General features: G+C 46.3%; 1 protein-coding gene across 1 annotated transcript in view; it reads left to right on the top strand.

Annotated features, from left to right (window-relative positions):
- ACSF2 (acyl-CoA synthetase family member 2) overlaps positions 500 to 19,559 on the top strand; it is a 32,149-nt gene continuing 13,089 nt past the window's right edge. Inside the window, exon 1 of the mRNA XM_005693666.3 lies at positions 500 to 806. Coding sequence (XP_005693723.2) covers positions 679 to 806 — 128 coding nt within the window. The 5' untranslated portion in view covers positions 500 to 678. The remainder of the gene's footprint in view (positions 807 to 19,559) is intronic.

The raw sequence follows: 19,559 nt of genomic DNA, 5'->3' as shown, positions 1-19,559 counted from the left end.
GAGACTGACGCTTGGGATGTGGGGGTACCAACTGGAGCCCCTTCTGAAGCTGACATCTATCCTCAGCCAGTACTTGGGCCCGCCGGGGGCTCTGCACCCTTTGTCCCAGCTACCTCCGCTCCGCCGCGGGCCCTCTCCTCCAGCTGGCATCGCTGGGAACGCGGACTCCCCTGGCTTCAGGCCTGCAACCCGGGGCGGGCAGGGGGGGTAGGCCAACACGTGACCCCCCCGCGCCAACACGGCTGGCGGACGGGAGAGGGGGGGTGGCCGGGTCAGGGCGGGGGGCGGTGGCCGGGTCTGACCTCGCCGCGCAGCTGGCTGCCCCTCTACGAAATCAACAAAGTCTTGCGCCTCCAGACCCAGGCCCCGGGTGGTTGGGAAGGGAGACCTGCCTTGGGCAGCGGCCGTGGACGCCCGATCCGGAGGGAAACCAGGGCAATTCTTCGAGAGTGGGGGTAGGAGGGGCAGGGCTGCGGGTCCAGGGGAAGGTGGCCCGCCAGCAGGCTCTTCCTCCATGCCTCTCTCAGCCTCGCCTCGCTCCGCCCCGCCCGCCCGGCACCGAGTCCTCTGAAACCCATAGGCAGAGGCGACCCTCCCGCCTCCCCGCCCGCTCCGCGCTCGCCCCGCCTCGGCGCACTTTAAAAGTTTTCTCTGGCCGGGACGCGGGCGTCGCGAGCCATGGCTGTCTACGTCGGGATGCTGCGCGTCGCAAGGCTGTGCGCCCGGAGCCCGAGGGTGCTGGGGGCCCGGGTCGGCCTCTCCCGGTCTTGGCAGGAAGCGAGGTTGTGGGGCGTCCGTCCTCTCAGGTACGCGGCCCTGGAGGAGAGGGACGGGTCAGTCCCCTGGGAGGGGGTCTTGGGGATCCTTCAGAGCCTCTCTGGGGGCCGATCGCGCTCAGGCTGGGAGGTCCTCGGCTGCCCCACCTCCGGGTGGCGCACGCCGAGGAGAAGATACCCCCGCACCTGGCACTCAGGCAACAGGAAATGCTGGCCTGCCCATGCAGACTGGTGGCTGCAGCTGGTGGCTGTCAGGGACCCTGCACTGACTCTGGGCTCTGGTCCGGAGCTTTAGGCTCTTCCATTGGTGGACACACTGATGACCAGAAGTGGGGCCTCTAGCAGCCTGTCCTGAGGGGGAGGGGCAAGGGTAAGGCCTGCGCTCAGTCCCCAGGACACTGGCTCTGAGCTAGACCCCTTTCACTGATAAACTTGGGGACCTCCCACCCCATGTTGTCCACCCCAGGCCACTAAGCTCTGCAGTGTCTGCTCTTCTCCCCAACTGCTAACACTGCTTGGCTCCTTCCTACCTACTGGGTCTGTTTTATTCTATCCTCAATGCAGAGGGTGGGATGGGGGCTGGCAGGTGGAGGATGTGCTCTGCAACAGCGAAGTAAGTTAATGGTACCTCCGTGTAAGTCTGCAGTTGTGAAACTGTGTTGATGAAGCAGAACTGGGCTCCCACTGATGTGGTCAGTGGTGGCTTTTACCTTCAGCACCCAGCAGAGGGAGGCCTGGGCACCGATGAGTCTGCCCTGCCACCCAGCTAGGCCACATACTAGGGCTGGGGTCAGGACACAGCTTTGAACACCAGGTGGAGTGTAGGCCTGGGCATAGAAAAGGGACAAGAAGCCGGAAGAGGTTTCCTGTCTGAGAGAACTGCTTGTTTAAAAAAACAAAAGGAGGAGGAGGGAAGTTGGAGGGAGACGGCAGACTCTTCTTGGGCTGGAGTTCCAAGATTCACAGTGTTTTGAACATGCTGGTTTCTGAAGATGGAAAGCATATGCCGTGCTTTCGGGTCACCAGGCCTAATTTCCTGGGGAAACCCAGTGGCTCAAGGCGCGTCAGCAGATGGGATTCTGATGAAGAAAACAATTCTCCTCTAGCTTGGTCACTCACTACCCCCCGGTGCCTCCCTAGGCAAGCTCTGCCATGGCTAGCTTGTAGCCTCCAAGCCTTACCTGTGGGCTTCAGGATGCTCCTTAGACTGTGAGGGCTTTCCTTATTTACTCTCCAAAGCGAACATGTTTCACGATGCTAGGTCAGGCCACCTTTGACCACATGGCATCCTTCCTGACCTTTGACTTTATGTGTAAATAAAGCAGACCTCTTGCCTGCCTCAGGCTTACAATCGCGGATTAGGGGCACCAGGCCTCAGAGAAATTCTGACTCTGTCAGGAGGAGATCCATGGAGAGAAAGATTGCCTTAGCATTTGGCCTAATTCCCTTCCATGCCTGCCACTGCCTTGTGCTTAAGGCGTTACCTACTGACTGTGGTGGTTTAACCTGATTTTGTTCCTACTTTGCCCTCAAGAGTCTCAAGCATTCAACAGATATTCCTGAGCGCTTACACCATGCCAAGCACAAGGTGGATGCTGTTGTTACAAAAGCCAGCAAACTCAGTCTTCCAGGAAGCTGTAGTCCAATGAGGGAGAAGATAAGTCAGCATGATTACTACTCACTGTTCTAGGTGCCATGGTGTGAAAAGCTCCTGGACTTCTGTACTTTGCTGTTTCTGATCTGGTCACATACAACCTGCTTTCTTTCTTTCTAGGATTTGTTTATTTATTTTTTGGCTGTACTGGGTCTTCGTTGCTGCGCACTGGCTTTCTCTAGTTGCCACAAGTGGCAGCTACTCTCTAGTTGCAGCGTGCCAGGCTTCCCATTGTGGTGGCTTCTTTTATTGGCCAGAGCACGGGCTGTAGGCTCACGGGCTTCAGTAGTTGCAACACATGGGCTCAGTAGTTGCGGTTCACAGAGTCTAGAACACAGGCTCAGTAGATGTGGTGTACAGGCTTAGTTGCTCCATAGCATGTGGAATCTTCCCTGAGCAGGGATCAAACTGGTGTCCCCTGCATTTCAAGGCGGATTCTTAACCACTGGACCACCAGGGAAACCCTAGACTGCTTTCTTGCTGACCAACACCCCATGACTGTTACTTATCAGATCCCCAGTTTTGCCTGTTAGGAAAAAGCAAGAACTTTGAAGCTAAACTGCTTTGGGTTATAGCCCTGGCTCCTCTGCCTACTTGCTACATGACTTTAAGTACGTTACCTAACCTCGGAGCCTATGTGGAGTTTGTCACTAATGCTGCTGCTTGCTGTACTGACAAAGGCTTGCTCTTCTCACTCTTTGTTTGGGGGGCAGGGTCAGTCCCTGAGAACCTCCAGATGGGGTCTGTGTAGAAATTTCAAGTGATTTGAAGGTAGGAGAGGAGTCCCTCAAGAAAGTGTCCTCTTGCTTGCGTCTGGTTCTCTCATGGCTAGTTACCAAGGTGTCAGCCTCTGCCAGGCCCAAGTCTAGCCCTTGGATCTGCTGGACAATCCCTTATTCACCCAAGTCAGGGCTGTCCAGAGTCTTTTTTCCAGAAGGAAAGAAGAAACTGTTCATTGCTCTCCAAACCTCCTGAGCTACCAACTCCTTCCCCTTGTCCACACACCTGCTTCCCCAGGGAAGGCAGATGATCTAATTTGGAGCTTCAGGCACCCTTGGAGGACAAAAGCCAATGCTGATTCCTGGTGAACCTATGATAAGCAGGTTTCCTTCAGACCTCTAAAACTGGCCTGGGGCTGCCTGAGAGGCAACTGCATCTGGGGTGTTGGAAGCACTCAGAGGTGGTGAAGACAGAGAGAACCACGGCTCAAGCCTCTCAGAATTGGGTGTGACCGTCAGTGGGGGTGGCGGGGTGCCTCCAGTGACTCAGGGCCGGTGGTTGGGGCAAGGGTGTGAGTAGACTTCATGGAACACCCTCCAGAGGGATGACTGTAATCAGGTGGGACTGGTAGTGGAGGCTATAAAATGATGTCCCTGTATCAGGGGATTATATTAAGCTAGGAATTATTTTGGGTAGAAATCAATATACAAAAATATGCTCTTATAATCTACCGAAGATGATTAACAAAGTATTAGAAATGATATCCCTACTCATTACTCCAGTCTAAATGTAATAATAGAAAATAAACCATAAACTTGGACACTGGACATTGTAATCAGTGAATGGTACGCAATGGTTTTAGCTAAGTCTCCTGCCTTGCATGCAATCGGTATGCAATCTACTGTGGAGGTCCAGTGGGGGATACAAGGATGAGTAAACTTGTTTCCAGATACTTCTTTGCCTAAAAGGGATCTGCAGATAAGGATCACAGACCCACTGATTCAAGGCAGTAAGGGTGCTCAATCAAAGCAAGGAAGAATCTGATAGGTGGGAATGGGATTAGGTTAGACTTCCTAAAGAAGTTGGAATTTGAGTCTTATCCCTCCAGTAACAGAGCTGTGGTTTGAAGGATGAAGCCTATATACTTGTATAAACCCTTGCCTGTGCTTGAACTCTTTAAACCCTGGGTATGAAGCCCTCCCAACATCCCCACATTATTTATTTATTCAATCTACAAAGACGTTGGAACCAGACAGATCTGAGTTCAAAAGAATCACTTTCTTGCTTTGGGACCAAGTTGAACTTAAGACTTTTGTTTTGTGTAAGTTTTGTTTTGTACTTGTTGTGAGAATTAAATGAGGTCTCATAAGAAAATCCATAACCCACAGCCTAGCACTAAGATTTTCAACCCACAGCATTGATGAGACTGTGATACAGATAATACTTATGAAACAGTGGCTTTGCATATTCCTACAGTGACCCCAAGGTCCACACGTTAGAGCCTTGCCTGGAGAGTAGGAGGAAGACAGTTCTCGCAGAGGCAACTGCTTAACCAAGCTGTGGCTGCTCTGTGTTGGCAGACCTATCCATGCTTATGCTGAGTGTTAGTATAAAGGGCTGCTTTCCCCTACCCCCGATTATATGCTGAACAAACCAAAGTACAGAATATAGTTTCATCTCTTGAAGGGGCCTTTGCTAGCGGACTGTCCTGATAAATGACGGGTACCACTAACTCTGCCAGGTGCCTCTCCCTTAGAAATAAACAAGCTGTTTTTCCAGTTTGGAAAGCACGTTCTGTGACTCTCATTGGCATGTATGTGTTTTTCAGTTTAGGAGTCAGGTGGCAGGAAAGCAAACCCAGCCTTAGTATGGCTTAGTTCAGTATCGCTAAAGGCAAGTCCCTCAACCTCTCTGGACCATGGTTTCTTTGTAAAATAGGCCACTTGGACTAGAAGCACTTTACAATATTTCTGTGGACATTTTGTGATTTCTAGGGAGGCTGGGCTTTGAGGCTTGGATCCCCGAATCCAAGAGGGCTGTGGTCGAAGTTCGAAGCCTTCAAACTTATATGAAATCTTAATTGTGCTTGAACCCTTACGAAGTCATCCTAACCTCTGGACTCTCTGGTTTTCTCTAGCCCTCTGTGAGTGAACAGGAAACATTGAGGGATTTGACCCTAAAAAGCAAAGATCTAAACCTTGTATGTGGGGTTTTCCCGGTGGCTCAGATGGTAAAAAATCTGCCTGCAATGCAAGAGACGTTGGTTTGATCCCGGGATTGGAAAGATACCCTGGAGAAGGAAATGGCTACCCACTCCAGTTTTTTTTTTCCTGGAGAATTCCATGGACAGAGAAGACTAGTGGACTACAGTCCATGGGAATCACAAAGAGTTGAGCATGACTGAGTGACTAACACTTTCACTTTCTTTTTCAAACCATGTATGTACCTTAGTGATGCCACCAAGGGCAAGTGTTCTGAATCAGCCTTCACCCTTGGCTTCTGTGTGCTTTCCCCAGTAGCTCGGAACAGTGGCCCAGTGGAAAATCTGCAGCATAGATGCCTTCTGTCCCTGAGTATTTCGGGCTTTCGAAAATGCCCTCTGTCTTCTTGAGTTCACTGGACTCAAATAATAATTTCCTGTTTACTTTCTCTACATACACACAAACACACATACACTATCAGTTTTATTTGAGTTAAAAATGGAAGCTTCCACCAATATAGAGTGCCCTGCTCAAAATCTTGGTTGTAGCTCTTACCACTTTGGGGTTCTTTGTAATCTGTATTCTTTGTTAAGCTGTAGACTCCATCAGGAAGGTTATGTTGGGTGGTGGAAAGATCATGGGACTTCCCCAAAACTATAAAATGTACAAACCATAGTGTGCAGTTTGATGAATATTAACAAATGTATACACCCATTACTCAGCACCCCAAGATATAAAACTTGTCCGTAACTGCTATTCAGTAGAAATAGAATGTGAGCCACATATGGAGTGTTATGTTTTTCAGTAGGCATATTTTAAAAAGTAATAAGAAACAGGAAATAAGTTTAATGATATATTTTCTTTAACTTAGTAGAGCCAAAGTATCATTTCAGCATGCAATCAATCATGTAAAAATTGCTGAGGAGGTATTTAATATTCTTTATTTCATGAAGTCTTCTGAATCTTGTGTGTATTTAACACTTGCAGGATGCTTCAATTCAAACTAGTCATGCTTCAAGTGTTCCAGAGCCCCATGTGACTGGGCTGTCGTAGAGACAGCACAGCTCGAGAAATTTCTCTAGTGCCTCTTTCCAGTCAGTTCCCACCCCCAACCAGAGATTATCACTATTCTGATTTCTAATCTCTGTAGATTAATTTTGTCTATTCTTGAATCTTAGAATGTATACTCTTGTGTCTAGTTTCTTTTGCTCAAAAACCAAGGCTTGCTTTGGGGAGAAGTGATCTGTTGATCCTGACAAAAAAATTCATGAAAACATGTGTTATACATTAAACAGTTTAGCTTTCCTTCATAACCATGGGGAAAAGGACATGATCTCCTGTGCCCAATATTTCACCTCTTGGGTGTAGCAACAGAAAGGTAGGCTGAGAAGTGGGGTCCTCAGAATAGGTGTAATAAATGTGCCCAGGGATTGTCCCAGCAGAGAGTGATGCAGACAGTGTGACTTCTAGGCCCACTGAACTGGGCAGCCCAGTTACACTTTGCGGTCCTCAATATTTTATCATCTAAGAACTGTTTTTTTAAATCAAACATTTTATTTTGAGATAATTGTACATTCACATGCAGTGGTAAGAAATAACACAAACAGATCTCATATAGCTTCCCCCAGTGATAGCATCTCGTAAAACTGTAGTACAGAAGCGCAGCCAGGATATTCACACTGATACAGCGTCACCACTACAAGGATCCTTTAGGTGTCTCTGTTACAGCCACTCCTACTTCTTTCCCACTTCCACCCCTCCTTAGGACCTCTCACAGTCTGTTTTCTGTTCTCCATTAATTGGATTTTGTCATTTCAAGAGGTTATGTAATGGAGTCATACAGTATACAGTCTTTTGAGACTGGTTTTTTCACTCAGCATAATTTCTGGAGATTCATTCAGGTTGTTTTGTGTATCAGTAGTTCCTTTTTTAATCGTTAAATAGTATTCTTCGATATGGATGCACAGCTGGTTTAACCATTCACCCACTGATGGACGTTTGGGGGTGTTTCCAGTGTTTTCAAATAAGGCTGCTATATGCATTCATGTACAGGGTTTTGTGTGATTGTAAATAAGTCTTCATTTCTCTGGGAACATAATTGCTTATAGTTCTCCTCAGTATCCCCAGGAGATTGGTTCCAGGACCCCCGCAAATCCCCAAATCTGTGGTGGTCAAGTCCTTTGTACAACATGGCAATAGTGCAGTCAGCTCTCCCTATCTACTGTTCCACGTCTGCGTATGGAACCTGTGGATACAGGGGGCCAGCTAGATGTATTTCTTGGGGATAATTGTCAGCAGTGCAATTGCTGGCTTGTATGGTAGTTGCGTGTTTAGTTGTCTGTTTTCCAGGATGACTGTAGCATTTTACATTCTCACCAACAATATATGAGTGATTAGCATCCTCATCAGTATTTGGTATTGTCACTGTTTTTAATTTTTGTCATTCCAATAGGTGTATAGTGATATCTTATTGTGTTTTTAATATGCATCTCCTAATGGCTAGTGGAAAAGTTGGCTTAAAGCTCAACATTCAGAAAACGAAGATCATGGCATCTGGTCCCATCACTTCATGGGAAATAGATGGGGAAACAGTGGAAACAGTGTCAGACTTTATTTTTTTGGGCTCCAAAATCACTGCAGATGGTGACTGCAGCCATGAAATTAAAAGACGCTTACTCCTTGGAAGGAAAGTTATGACCAACCTAGATAGCATATTCAAAAGCAGAGACATTACTTTGCCGACTAAAGTCCGTCTAGTCAAGGCTATGGTTTTTCCAGTGGTCATGTATGGATGTGAGAGTTGGACTGTGAAGAAGGCTGAGCGCCGAAGAATTGATGCTTTTGAACTGTGGTATTGGAGAAGACTCTTGAGAGTCCCTTGGACTGCAAGGAGATCCAACCAGTCCATTCTGAAGGAGATCAGCCCTGGGATTTCTTTGGAAAGACTGATGCTAAAGCTGAAACTCCAGTACTTTGGCCACCTCATGCGAAGAGTTGACTCATTAGAAAAGACTCTGATGCTGGGAGGGATTGGGGGCAGGAGGAGAAGGGGACAACAGAGGATGAGAAGGCTGGATGGCATCACTGACTCGATGGACATGAGTCTGAGTGAACTCCAGGAGTTGGTGATTGACAGGGAGGCCTGGCGTGCTGCGATTCATGGGGTCGCAAAGAGTCGGACATGACTGAGCGACTGAACTGAACTGAATGATATTGAATAACTTTTCATGTGCTTATTTGCCACTTGTATATCCTTTTTGGTGACATATCTCTTTATGTCTTTGCCCACTTTCTAGTTGAATTGTTGGTTTTTTACTATTGAATTTCCAGAGTTCTTTATGCATTCTGGATACTAGTCTTTTGTCAGATTTGTGGCTTGCCAATATTTTCTCCCACTCTGTAGCTCATCCTGTTGTCCTCTTTAACAGGATCTTTCAGAGAGCGGAAATTTTTAATTTTGCTGAAATTAGTTGATTAAGTTTATGGGTTGTGCATATAGTGTCAAGTTTAAAAATTTATTGCCTACCCCTAGGTCCTGAAGCCTTTCTCCCATGTTTTTCTCTAGATTTTAAAAAATAATTAATTAATTAGTTTGCTTATTTTTGGCCGCACTGGGGCTTTGTTGCCGTACGTGAGCTTTCTCTAGTTGCGGTGAGCGGGAGCTACTGTTGGTTGCGGTGCGTCGTCTTCTTATTGCAGTGGTTTCTCTTGCTGCAGAGCACACGCTCTAGGCGTACAAGCTTCAGTTTTTGCAACATGTGGGCTCAGTAGTTGCGGTGTGTAGCTCAGTAGTTGCGGCTCGAGGGTCCTAGAGCACGCAGGCTTCAGTAGTTGTGGTGCACAGACTTAGTAGCTCTGTGGCATGTGGGCTCTTCCTAAGCCAGGGATTGAACTGGTGTCCCGTGCATTGGGGAGGATTCCTATCCACTGTACTAGCAGGGAAATCTGCCTGTTGGTTTTCATTGCGGCACACAGACTTCTCTGTAGTTGTGGTAGACTGGCTCAACAGTTGCAGTGCATGGCCTTAGTTCCCTGACCAGGGCTCAAATCCACATCCCCTGCATTGGAAGGCAGATTCTTGACCACTGAACCACCAGGGAAGTCCCTCTAAATGTTTTCAGTTGTAACATTTTACATGTAAGTCTGTGATCTATTTTGAAGGGTGTTTTTCCCTTAAGAGATAGGTTGAAATTCCTATTTTTTGCTGAGGACCTTTTAATATTATAGTCATCCTTGTGCTCTTGGTGGCCACTGCGCAGTAAAATGGCCATCAATTACGAAAATGACCGTTCACTAGCGCTCTCTGGGTTTTTGTCGGTCACAACAGCACCTTCATTTTCTTAAACACTAGGTTGCATGTTGTAGCTGGTGTAAATGTGGCACTCATCTTCATGGGTACATAAAAATTTTAACTTTCTTTCAGGGTAAAATAGATATTACAGGTTAAAAGTTGTTCCCTCCTTCACAAGCATCTGCCATCTCTATTCCCAGATCAACCACCAGCCTAGTGTCTTTCTGCAAATAGCGAAAGGAGCCCCTCTACACCTGTAAGAATGCAGCCCCCATGGTGTGTGGGTCAGTCCAGGGGCTGCTGGGTTGAATAATGAATCTTGGGGTGATGAGCAAGCGAGATGGAAGAGGAGAGCTTGCCCCTCACTTGCCATGAGCTAGAGGTACTTGCACATTTAGCTGGAACTGTGTCTCCCACAAGGGTGGGTACATTGACTGAGGGCGGAGGCTTGCCCAGGAGGATGCCGCATGGGCATCAAGGGCAGCTTGGGGGCCCTTCCTGTTTGCATTCAAGTTCATCTGGTCCTAGCCCTTTATACAGCAGGTCCAGTGGATCATTCTGTCCCTGCCAGCAAGTTGTTCTATCTTTTGAACATTGAAGTACCCTTCTTAGAAGATTATCAAGCCTCTTATATTTCTTTTCCTTAAAAACTTCACATGGAAAAAAATTTTTTAACATGATCATATGATCAAATAACAAGCACCTGTGTACCTACCACTTCAAATTAAAATATAGCCATGCTGCTGCGGCTAAGTCGCTTCAGTCATGTCTGACTCTGTGCAACCCCATAGACATCAGCCCACCAGGCTACCCCATCCCTGGGATTCTGTAGGCAAGAACACTGGAGTGGGTTGCCATTTCCTTCTCCAATGCATGAAAGTGAAAGTGAAAGTGAAGTCGCTCAGTCATGTCTGACTCTTCGCGACCCCATGGACTGCAGCCTACCAGGCTCCTCCGTCCATGGGATTTTCCAGGCAAGAGTACTGGAGTGGGGTGCCATTGCCTTCTCCAAAATATAGCCATACTTGTTACACAAAACTATAAATAAAATAAATATTATGGCTCAAGTTGATGTCTGTTTTGTAAGCCTCCTCCTACTCACCCCTCACCAGAGAGCTACTGTCATAAATTTAATGTACGTCATGTCAGAGCACATTTTTTGCTTTTAACATGTCTCTGAATCTGTAAACAGAATAGCGTATCATTTGTAAAGCACTTAGAATCATGTCAAGCAAGCAATAAATGCTCTTTGTTTTTTATCCATAAACAATACTTATGCTTTTATAATTTTTGCAAAAATTATATCACAGTGCCCTTCTGTTTTCACCCAAAAGTATGTTTTGAGATCGGTTTACACTGACACCTATAGATGTAGGTAATTCTTTCTTCCTGATGTTTACAAATCCATTATATGACAACATCTCCAGCAGTGCAATTCCCACGTTAGAGGGTTGGCATTTTCAGCTTTTCTAGAAATTACTCTGGAGAGGCTGTGCTGCTATGATCACCAGAAGCAACTGAGAGCTGCTGTTTCCCCACAGCCTCACAAATACTTAGTATTCCTGAACAAGAACGTGTTTGCCACTCTGGTGAGGAAGCTAAAGTGTTCTTACTGTGGGTTGATTTACATTTCCCTGATTACCAGTGAGATTGGGTGTCTTTTGAAATGTATTCTGTGAATATTCATATTCTTTGCCCATTTATTGTGTTAGATTACTTGTCCTTATTGATTTGCGGGATTTTTTTTCCACTTTAATACAGGCTAAATGTGAATCTTTTGTCTCCTGTATATAAAATGAAATTTGTAAACCCAGGCAGTTGCTGTCTTTTAGCTTTGTTGATGATTTATTTTTTTCTTAGAGCGCAGGAACCAGACTGGCATCAGATGCCTGTGAGGGGAGGAGCGGAAGCCAGTCCATGACTTGAAACAGAAGCAGACTATTTATTAGAGCTTTCTTGCTGGTGGCTGGCGTGGCACCTTGCCGAGGGCAACAGTGGTCGGCCTCAGTGTGGGGGCTGTTCCTGTGTCCATGGACCCCTCACATCTAGTCACCATGCCTCTCCGGTGGCTTCTGAAAGCATTAAGAGGACTTGCGCAAGACCTGGGGTTATTCCAGCTTCTGATAGGGACAGGGTTCACCTGCAAGCTCCTGACCCAGATCCCAGAAACCTCTACCCAGCAAGTAATATGTAATAAGAGGCAAGACAAACTGCTTCTTTCCCAAGTATATCCTCATACCTATGTACTCAGGTGGCGTGGTCATCCCTGCCTCCACGGCTCCTTCAGCGTCCAGCTCTGCCTGTGGTCTCTTCCTGACCCTGTCAGGACCTGTGATCCTTGGTGCTTACAGAGCCTCTGGCCCTGACTTTGGTCATCTGCCTTGGAGTGTCACAGAGTGCTGCAATTGCTCACAGAAGTTCCCTGAGCTAAGCAGACCATGTTTTCGGACCAGGTACTGCTGGAAGGCTAGGCTACACTGGGGAGGGCCAACAGCAGTGCACAGGCGACTATAACCAGGGGACTGTGAGTTAGCGTGCAAAGCCAATGTGCTTGGTACTAGAAGTGAGCTCGAAAGATGGTTTCAGAGGCAGCAAAGATGAATCAGATAGCACAAGTAAGTCATGGAAAAGAGCCAGTGTGTGCTTGAGGGCTGGAAGGTGGGAAATAAATGGGGGTGGTTCTCCATGGGCCTGTGGTGCCATTAGCTTCAGGTCTGCTGCCAGGTCCTGCACAACCTCAAATGAGGCTGTGGATGGGCTGCAGCGTAAAGAACAGTACATACCAAAAGAGGCCCAGGGTTGGCACCCACCCAGATAGGGAAACTGAAGAAAATGAATCTCTTGCCTCATTAATAAAAAATTATCCTTTTTATAGATACCGTTTATAAACACACACGCACGTAGTTTTGGTCACTGTTTGAAAATAAATCACAGACATCATACTATTGATATGTTCCATCTCTGCTGATTGCTCATGGTTGGTTTGCTCTGGGACATGGACATCTTGCTTACTGGGCACTTGTCTTCTTTCTTCTGTGCATTTGTGGCAGATTGGGCTATTTTTGTGTTTCCTGTGTCAACGTCACTTGTCTTTTTTGTGGAAAGCTGTTTGTGATTGAATAATGAGGCTTTTTTTTAACCACCTTTTATGGTGGCATCTTGGACAAGCTGCTTAACTTCTCTCTCGTTTCTCCATTTGTAAGACAGGGATATGCACACTTGGGATGATTTGCCTGACAGCATTACAGGGGACATGCTCACTGTTTTTTCACTTCCTTAAGTTCTCTGCCCTTCAGGAAATTTACCCATCCCTGCCCTTCTTCGCTGAGCATGCCCGTCTTTTTCATAAATCAGAATCAGTACACTCCCCACTTGTCATTAAACATCTCTACAGACATTCCTGTAAATTATATCTGCAAGTAGACAATTCTTTGGTGGATCCTGTTTTCCCACTGGAGCAAGGCCAAAGCTTTGCCTCCGGTAAGCCACATTCTAAATAGTAAGCAGTGTGTCCTGATCTGCCCTATTCTGCTGAATGTAGGGAACATGCATCCATGTAGGAAACCAGTTGCCTGGGCCAGCAGTCACGGGGTAACAGGAACTCCACAGAGGACACAGAACTGCTTTCTCATCTGTTGGAACTCTCAGAAAGGAAAACTCTGCTACATTCAAAACTGAGCTTATTTATTTTCTTGAGCAGTTTCTAAGATGGAAATCACAAACAGACGTGTTTGCTTGGCTTGCCCAGTATTAATGTATGCATGTATTTTGCACAGAAGCAATACATGCTGCTTTTATTTTTCTGACAGGATGGTAAATACCATAGTCAGTTGCTAAATTTAGTTTATGAATTGTGTTTCTGTCAACACTGGTTTAAGCTCTTCTTTTTAACTTCATTGTGCACCATTGTGCTCACTCAGTTGTGTTCGGCTCTTCGTGACCCCACGGACTGTAGCCCACCAGGCTCCTCTGTCCTTGGAAGTTCCCAGGCCAGAATCCTGGAATGGATTGCCATTTTCCTCTCCAGGGGATCTTCCCAACCCAGGGATCGAACCCAGGTCTCCTGCATCTTCTGCGTTGGCAGGCAGGTTCTTCACCACCGAGCCAGCTGATTAACTTTGTGTTGAAATATAGCATACGTTCAGGAAAGTACACATATTTTATGTACTTGTTTGATAAAGTTTTGATAAATTGAACACACCCATAGAACCAGAACCTCCTTAGCCACTCTCTTGACTTCTAACAGCATAGAAAATGGTTTTGCCTGTTTTGTATGTTTACATGGAATCAGACAGTATACACCTTTTCCTCTCTGGCTTCTTTCATTTAACAGTTTTTAATGAGTTCCATTCATATCGTTGGGTGTAGTCAGAGTTCATTTGTTCTCATTGCTATATAACATTGTAAATAATCATCACCATTTGTTTATCTATTCTACTGTTGAGTAGGTAGTTTCCATATTGGAGATACAAATGCAAATATCCTGTCTTTTGGTGGGCACAGGTGTGATTTCTTTTGGCTGTATACCTAGGAATAGAATTTTGTACATTATTTTTAAGTGTACAATTCAATCATTTTTATTGTGTTTATGGATATGTGTAAGTCACACCCTTAGCTATCACCTCTCTATCCTCCCATCCCCTCTGCCCTAAGCAACCACTTACGCTACTTTTTGTCTCTACAGATTTGCCTAACCTCAACATGACATAAATGAAATTATACTATATGTGATTTTCTGTGTCTGGCTTCTTTCACTTACTACAGTATTTTCAAGGTTCATCCATGTTGTAGCATGTATCAGTATTTCATTCCTTCTTATGGTCAAATAATATTCCATTGTAGAGATATTCCCCATTTTGTTTATCCACTTATGCACTGCTGGATATTTCGGTTCTTTTCACTTTTTGGCTATTGTGGATAGTACTGCTCTAAACATTTGTGTACAAATCTTTGAAAACTTGTTTTCACTTCTTTTGGGTATCTGCCTAAGAGTACAATTGCCAGGTCAAATGTTAACTCTGTGTTTAACTCTTTGGAGAACCACCAAAAATGTTTTCCACAGCAGCTGCACCATTTACATTCCCATCAGCAATGCAAAAGAGTTCCAGTCTCTCCACATGCTCCCCAAATTTGTTATGCTGTTTTTTGTTTATACCTTCCTGTGGGTACAGTTCGGTTCAGTTCAGTTCAGTCGCTCAGTCGTGTCCTACTCCTTGCAACCCCATGAACTGCAGCACGCCAGGCCTCCCTGTCCATCACCAACTCCTGGAGTCCACCCAAACTCATGTGCATCGAGTCAGTGATGCCATCCAGCCATCTCATCCTCTGTCGTCCCCTTCTCCTCCTGCCCTCAATCCCTCCCAGCATCAGGGTCTTTTCCAGTGAGCCAACTCTTCGCATGAGGTGGCCAAAGTATTGGAGTTTCAGCCTCAGCATCAGTCCTTCCAATGAACACCCAGGACTGGTCTCAAAGTGCTATTTAATCGTGGTTTCAGTTTACATTTCATGTGCTGGTTGGCCATTCATATGTCTTCTTTGGAAAAATGACTATTCAGGTCCTTTGCTTATTTTTTAATTGGGTTATGTGCATTATTTATCATTCATGCATTTGGTTATTCATTTGAGCACTTCTTACATTCCAGGCCCTGTGAGGCACTGAAGACAAAACAGTGGACCCATTAGTTGCCAAACAAAACAATTATTTTTTAAAATAATCCTTGTTTCCTAACCTGTCCTATGAAATAAGATCTAGCAGCAGATCTAAGCCTGAATTCTCACATGCCCATTCTCTGTGCACACCTTTAGGTGGGGTGTGCTTTGTCTCCAGTTCCCTCCCAGCTCCCGCCTAGCTGACTTACTCCCACTTGGCATTTTATAACACCCAATCCAAGTAGCTAAAGACTTACTCTAGTTATTTGAGTTGGGAGCACCTGGGACTCCTGGCGTCCTGCTCCAGCTTCTTAAACTTTCCACAAACAGACAACTTTTCCTAAAACCAAATCTATTTTCTTTTTCAGGCTTAAATGGGGTATCTGCCACTTTGTTTAAGAATAGAAAAAGAAGTGGCCGCCCTTCTTGCTTGAGGTGTTTTGGGTGTGTTTGAGGAAGGAGAGAACTAGAATCAGTGGTGTTTGCACTTGGGCTTTTGAAATGATGGGTGGTTCTTAAATTTATGAGTAATGCATTGACTTGAGTTTCTCGAACTCTTCAATCTTTTGAAGGAGCAACCTGTTTTCACTTCAACCTTGTCCTACCCCAGTCCCAGTTTCTTGGCTTCAATTAGTAAACAACTGTGGAAAAATAAAATTGAGATTAGACAATCTCTAGTGATCAGATAAGGACTAAATCCAGAGCCCAGAAAAGAGAATTACCCATCCCATCCTTTCTCCCCAAATTGGGCAGGCAAGGCTATCATGCTGGGGTAGTGGTGCTGGATTCTCTATTCTCCACTTCAAGTTCAGCTATTTACCAGCTAGGCAGCTCACTTGGCCTCTTTGCACTTCAGTTTCCTTACCTGTACAAAGAAAGTTCATAACTCCCACCTGTGTTTTTTAGAATTAGCTTAGTGTGTATCAGAGAAACCCCTTCTCACCATGGTTTTAGTAGGTGGGAGTTTTTCTACGAAATGGCCAGTGTGTGGCTGGTGTGGTACAGACTGCTGTCAGGCTCCATGTCCGTCTGTCTTGTTGCTCTGTGATGCCAAGCTCACCATGTGCTCCAAGAGAACTATCACAGGCAGCATTCCAGCCAGCAGGAAAGAAAAAGAGAAGACGTGCTTGCCTTTAAGGGCTCTTCTCCAAAGCTGTGCACACACATACACACAACCTCTGCTTAAATCCTATTGGCCAGACTTTATTCTTCACCCAGACCACCTACTGGGGAAGCTTGGAAATGTGGTGTCTATTCCACATGGCTATGGCCAGGTAAACATCTGAGGGTGTATTATTAAGGGAGAAGGGGCTACTGGGAGTCTCTGTCATTCCACCCATCAGAGCCGCCGTGAAGATAAAGGAGATAATACACTTCTGAACTACATTTGGGGATGCTGTGCTTAGTCCCTCAGTTGTGTCTGACTCTTTGCAAACCCATGGACTATAGCCCACCAGGCTCCTCTGGGGGATTCTCCAGGCAACAATACTGGAGTGGGTTGCCATGCCCTCCTCCAGGGAATCTTCCCAACCCAGGGATCGAACCCAGGTCTCCCACACTGCAGGCAGATTCTTTACTGTCTGAGCCACCAGAGAGGTGCGCATACATCAACCTGTTGATTTGTCAGCTAGGCATTCCAAGAGGCCACTGAAAACCATAGTGAGTGTGTAGAAAATCATATTCCACACCAAACAGGACTCTGGGACATTCTGAGAATAAGGGGATCCGTGTTGTGAAACAGATCCCCCCACTCCCCATTTTTAATGCTTTGTTGACAACAAGACCATTGAACTGGCTGAAGTCTGTGTTTTTCTGCCTTCTTATCCAGATCCTGGGCTGTCGGGAGGTGGCTTGCCAAGGCTTCAAGGGCAGTGGTGAGCCACTGAATGCAAAAGATGTATTTAGTTTGGATTCACCAGTTGTAAGCAACAGAAACCCAACTCAGCTTAAATGTTTGTTCACATTTTAGATTACATACAGAAGTAAGATCATGCAACATTAGACTTTCTGCTTCCGGCTTATTTCCCGTAAGCATAATGTCCTTTGGATTCATCCATGTTGTTGCAAATGGAATTCAGCTCCTCTCTCCCCTCACCAAATAGCGTAAATTCAAAGAGGGACTTTATTGACTGGTGACAGTGAAAAGTCCAGAGGCAGGTAGACTGTATCTAGGCACTCGACAAGCTCAAGATTAAGTCTGTCCTGGGTCTTCCTGTCTGTTTCTGTCTTTGTCTGTCTTTCCATCTCTCTGTGTTGACTTTCTTCCTAAGCAGGTTTTCTCTACATGCTTGCTCTTACACCGATCACTTTGGCAAACCCAAGAAAGGAGCACATCTGTTTCCCAGTGGGCAAAAATGGGCGTCCTCCACATTATGCCTGTGAGGGAAGGATGTGGGTACACAGTCTCTTTTGAGGGGTGTCATGGTGACTGTGAGGAACTACCTCAGTAGTTATTTAGGTCTGCCAGCCTGAGTGGTAGAATGTGGGGGCTTGCAGGGCTTCAGAGGCCTGTGACTTCTGGCTATTTTCTGTCCTAGCACACCTGAGGAAACCAGCTGGCTTAGGTGGCTCACTACAGTCTTTGAGAAGATTGCCCAGGAAGGTGATCTAGATAGCATCCCTTTGAGGATAACCACTGATCCAAGTCCTCAGACTTTATAGGTAGGGAGGGTGAGGCCCAGAGAGGAGAAAACACAGATATGTTCACTTGGATTTTCTTGAGAACAAGTACGTGGGTACAGGTGGTTTATTTGTGATCTTGGGAAGCAGGAGTGAGGGAGTATGGAGAGGAGACAAGAAGTCAATTTGGGGCGTGTGTGGGCAACCAGGATCTTACCCACGCCCTCCAGGCTTGATGCCTCCCAGAACTGCCCAGCCACAGAAGGAGAAACTTGAGGGAGTCACTGAGGACAGAACCTCAAGAAACTGCCCTATCAGTGAAACTAGAAATGTGCTGAGGACACATAGCAAGGGACACCGAAGGTGTTTGTGACAATCTCCCACCCAGCCAGCGGCACACCTGGGATGAGACCAAAGGCCCCAAGCTCTCCAGTTTGTGACTCATCTTTATTGAAGTCAGGACAACCTACCCATCAGCCTGCACCGGGACACACCCTCATGTGACGTGAGGTCTCCTCTCATTTATAGGGAAACCCAGTTTTGCTCCCCTCTGCCCTGCATACTTTATTCTGTCCTGAAATTCTCCCCCATAAGCCAGAAGCAGCCAATCAGTGACGGTTAGGATTGGCCTTTTCAGCTCAGCAACTGTAGGACTGAATCATCAGGAAGGGTCCTCAGGGCCCACACCACCCTGAGGTGGTGGTCTGGAAAGCCTGGATCTGGAGCCTGCCCTCTCAGATGAGAACAGGGTCTGAGAGCTGTCATATACTTCTCTGGGCCTGGATGGGAGCCCAGCACCTGTCACCCAGCTCTGGCAAATGGGCATAAGCAGGCCTAAGCTTATGATACTTAGACTTCTGGGGACCTTTTTTTTAAAATAGAAAAAATAATTGTTTTAATAATTCATAACAGTTTTAGTTACAGAATAACTGAGTAGATCATACATAGAGTTCGTTATGCCCACCCCTGACCCCATCCCTGGCACTGTTTCTCTAATATTAACATCTGCATTAGGATGGTACATTACAATTAGTGAACTAGTATGGGACATTATTGACTTCCCAGGTGGTGCTAGTGGTAAAGAACCTGCCCACCAGTGTAAGAGACACAGGTTCAATCCCTGAGTCAGGAAGATCCCTGGAGGGAGGGCGCAACAACTGACTCCAGTATTCTTGCCTGGAGAATCTCATGGACAGAGGAGCCTGGCAGGCTACAGTTCATAGGGTCGCAAAGAGTCAGACTAGACTGAAGCGACTTAGCAAACATGCACGCATGGTACATTATTGTTGACTGTGGTCCAAGTTTACATCAGGGTTTAGTCCTTGTGTTAGATCATTCTGTGGGTTTTGACAGATACCCAGGGGTCTTTTTACCAGGAGGAAGTGGTGTCTAGAATGAGGCCATTCCCAGCCCTCCCAGGCTACCTCTCAGCATGATTGACCTTAGTGTCCCTTTCTAGGGTTTGGATACCAAGGCTCCAGACGCTTGGCACTCAGTGGAAACTGAGGAGAAGGGTGGGGAGAAGAACCTTCTCTCTGATTAGGGACAGAAGTCAGCCTCCAGGTTTTGATTTCCCAAGGGCAAAGTAGCTCCTAAGTTAAATGGGTCCCTGGCAATGGGGCAGATCAGACAGTTTCTGGAGTTTCCTG

The sequence above is a fragment of the Capra hircus genome, chromosome 19, assembly GCF_001704415.2.
Source record: "Capra hircus breed San Clemente chromosome 19, ASM170441v1, whole genome shotgun sequence".
Lineage (NCBI taxonomy): Eukaryota > Metazoa > Chordata > Mammalia > Artiodactyla > Bovidae > Capra > Capra hircus.
Note: the sequence above shows the minus strand (reverse complement) of the source record. Positions and strands in the feature narration are given on the sequence as shown.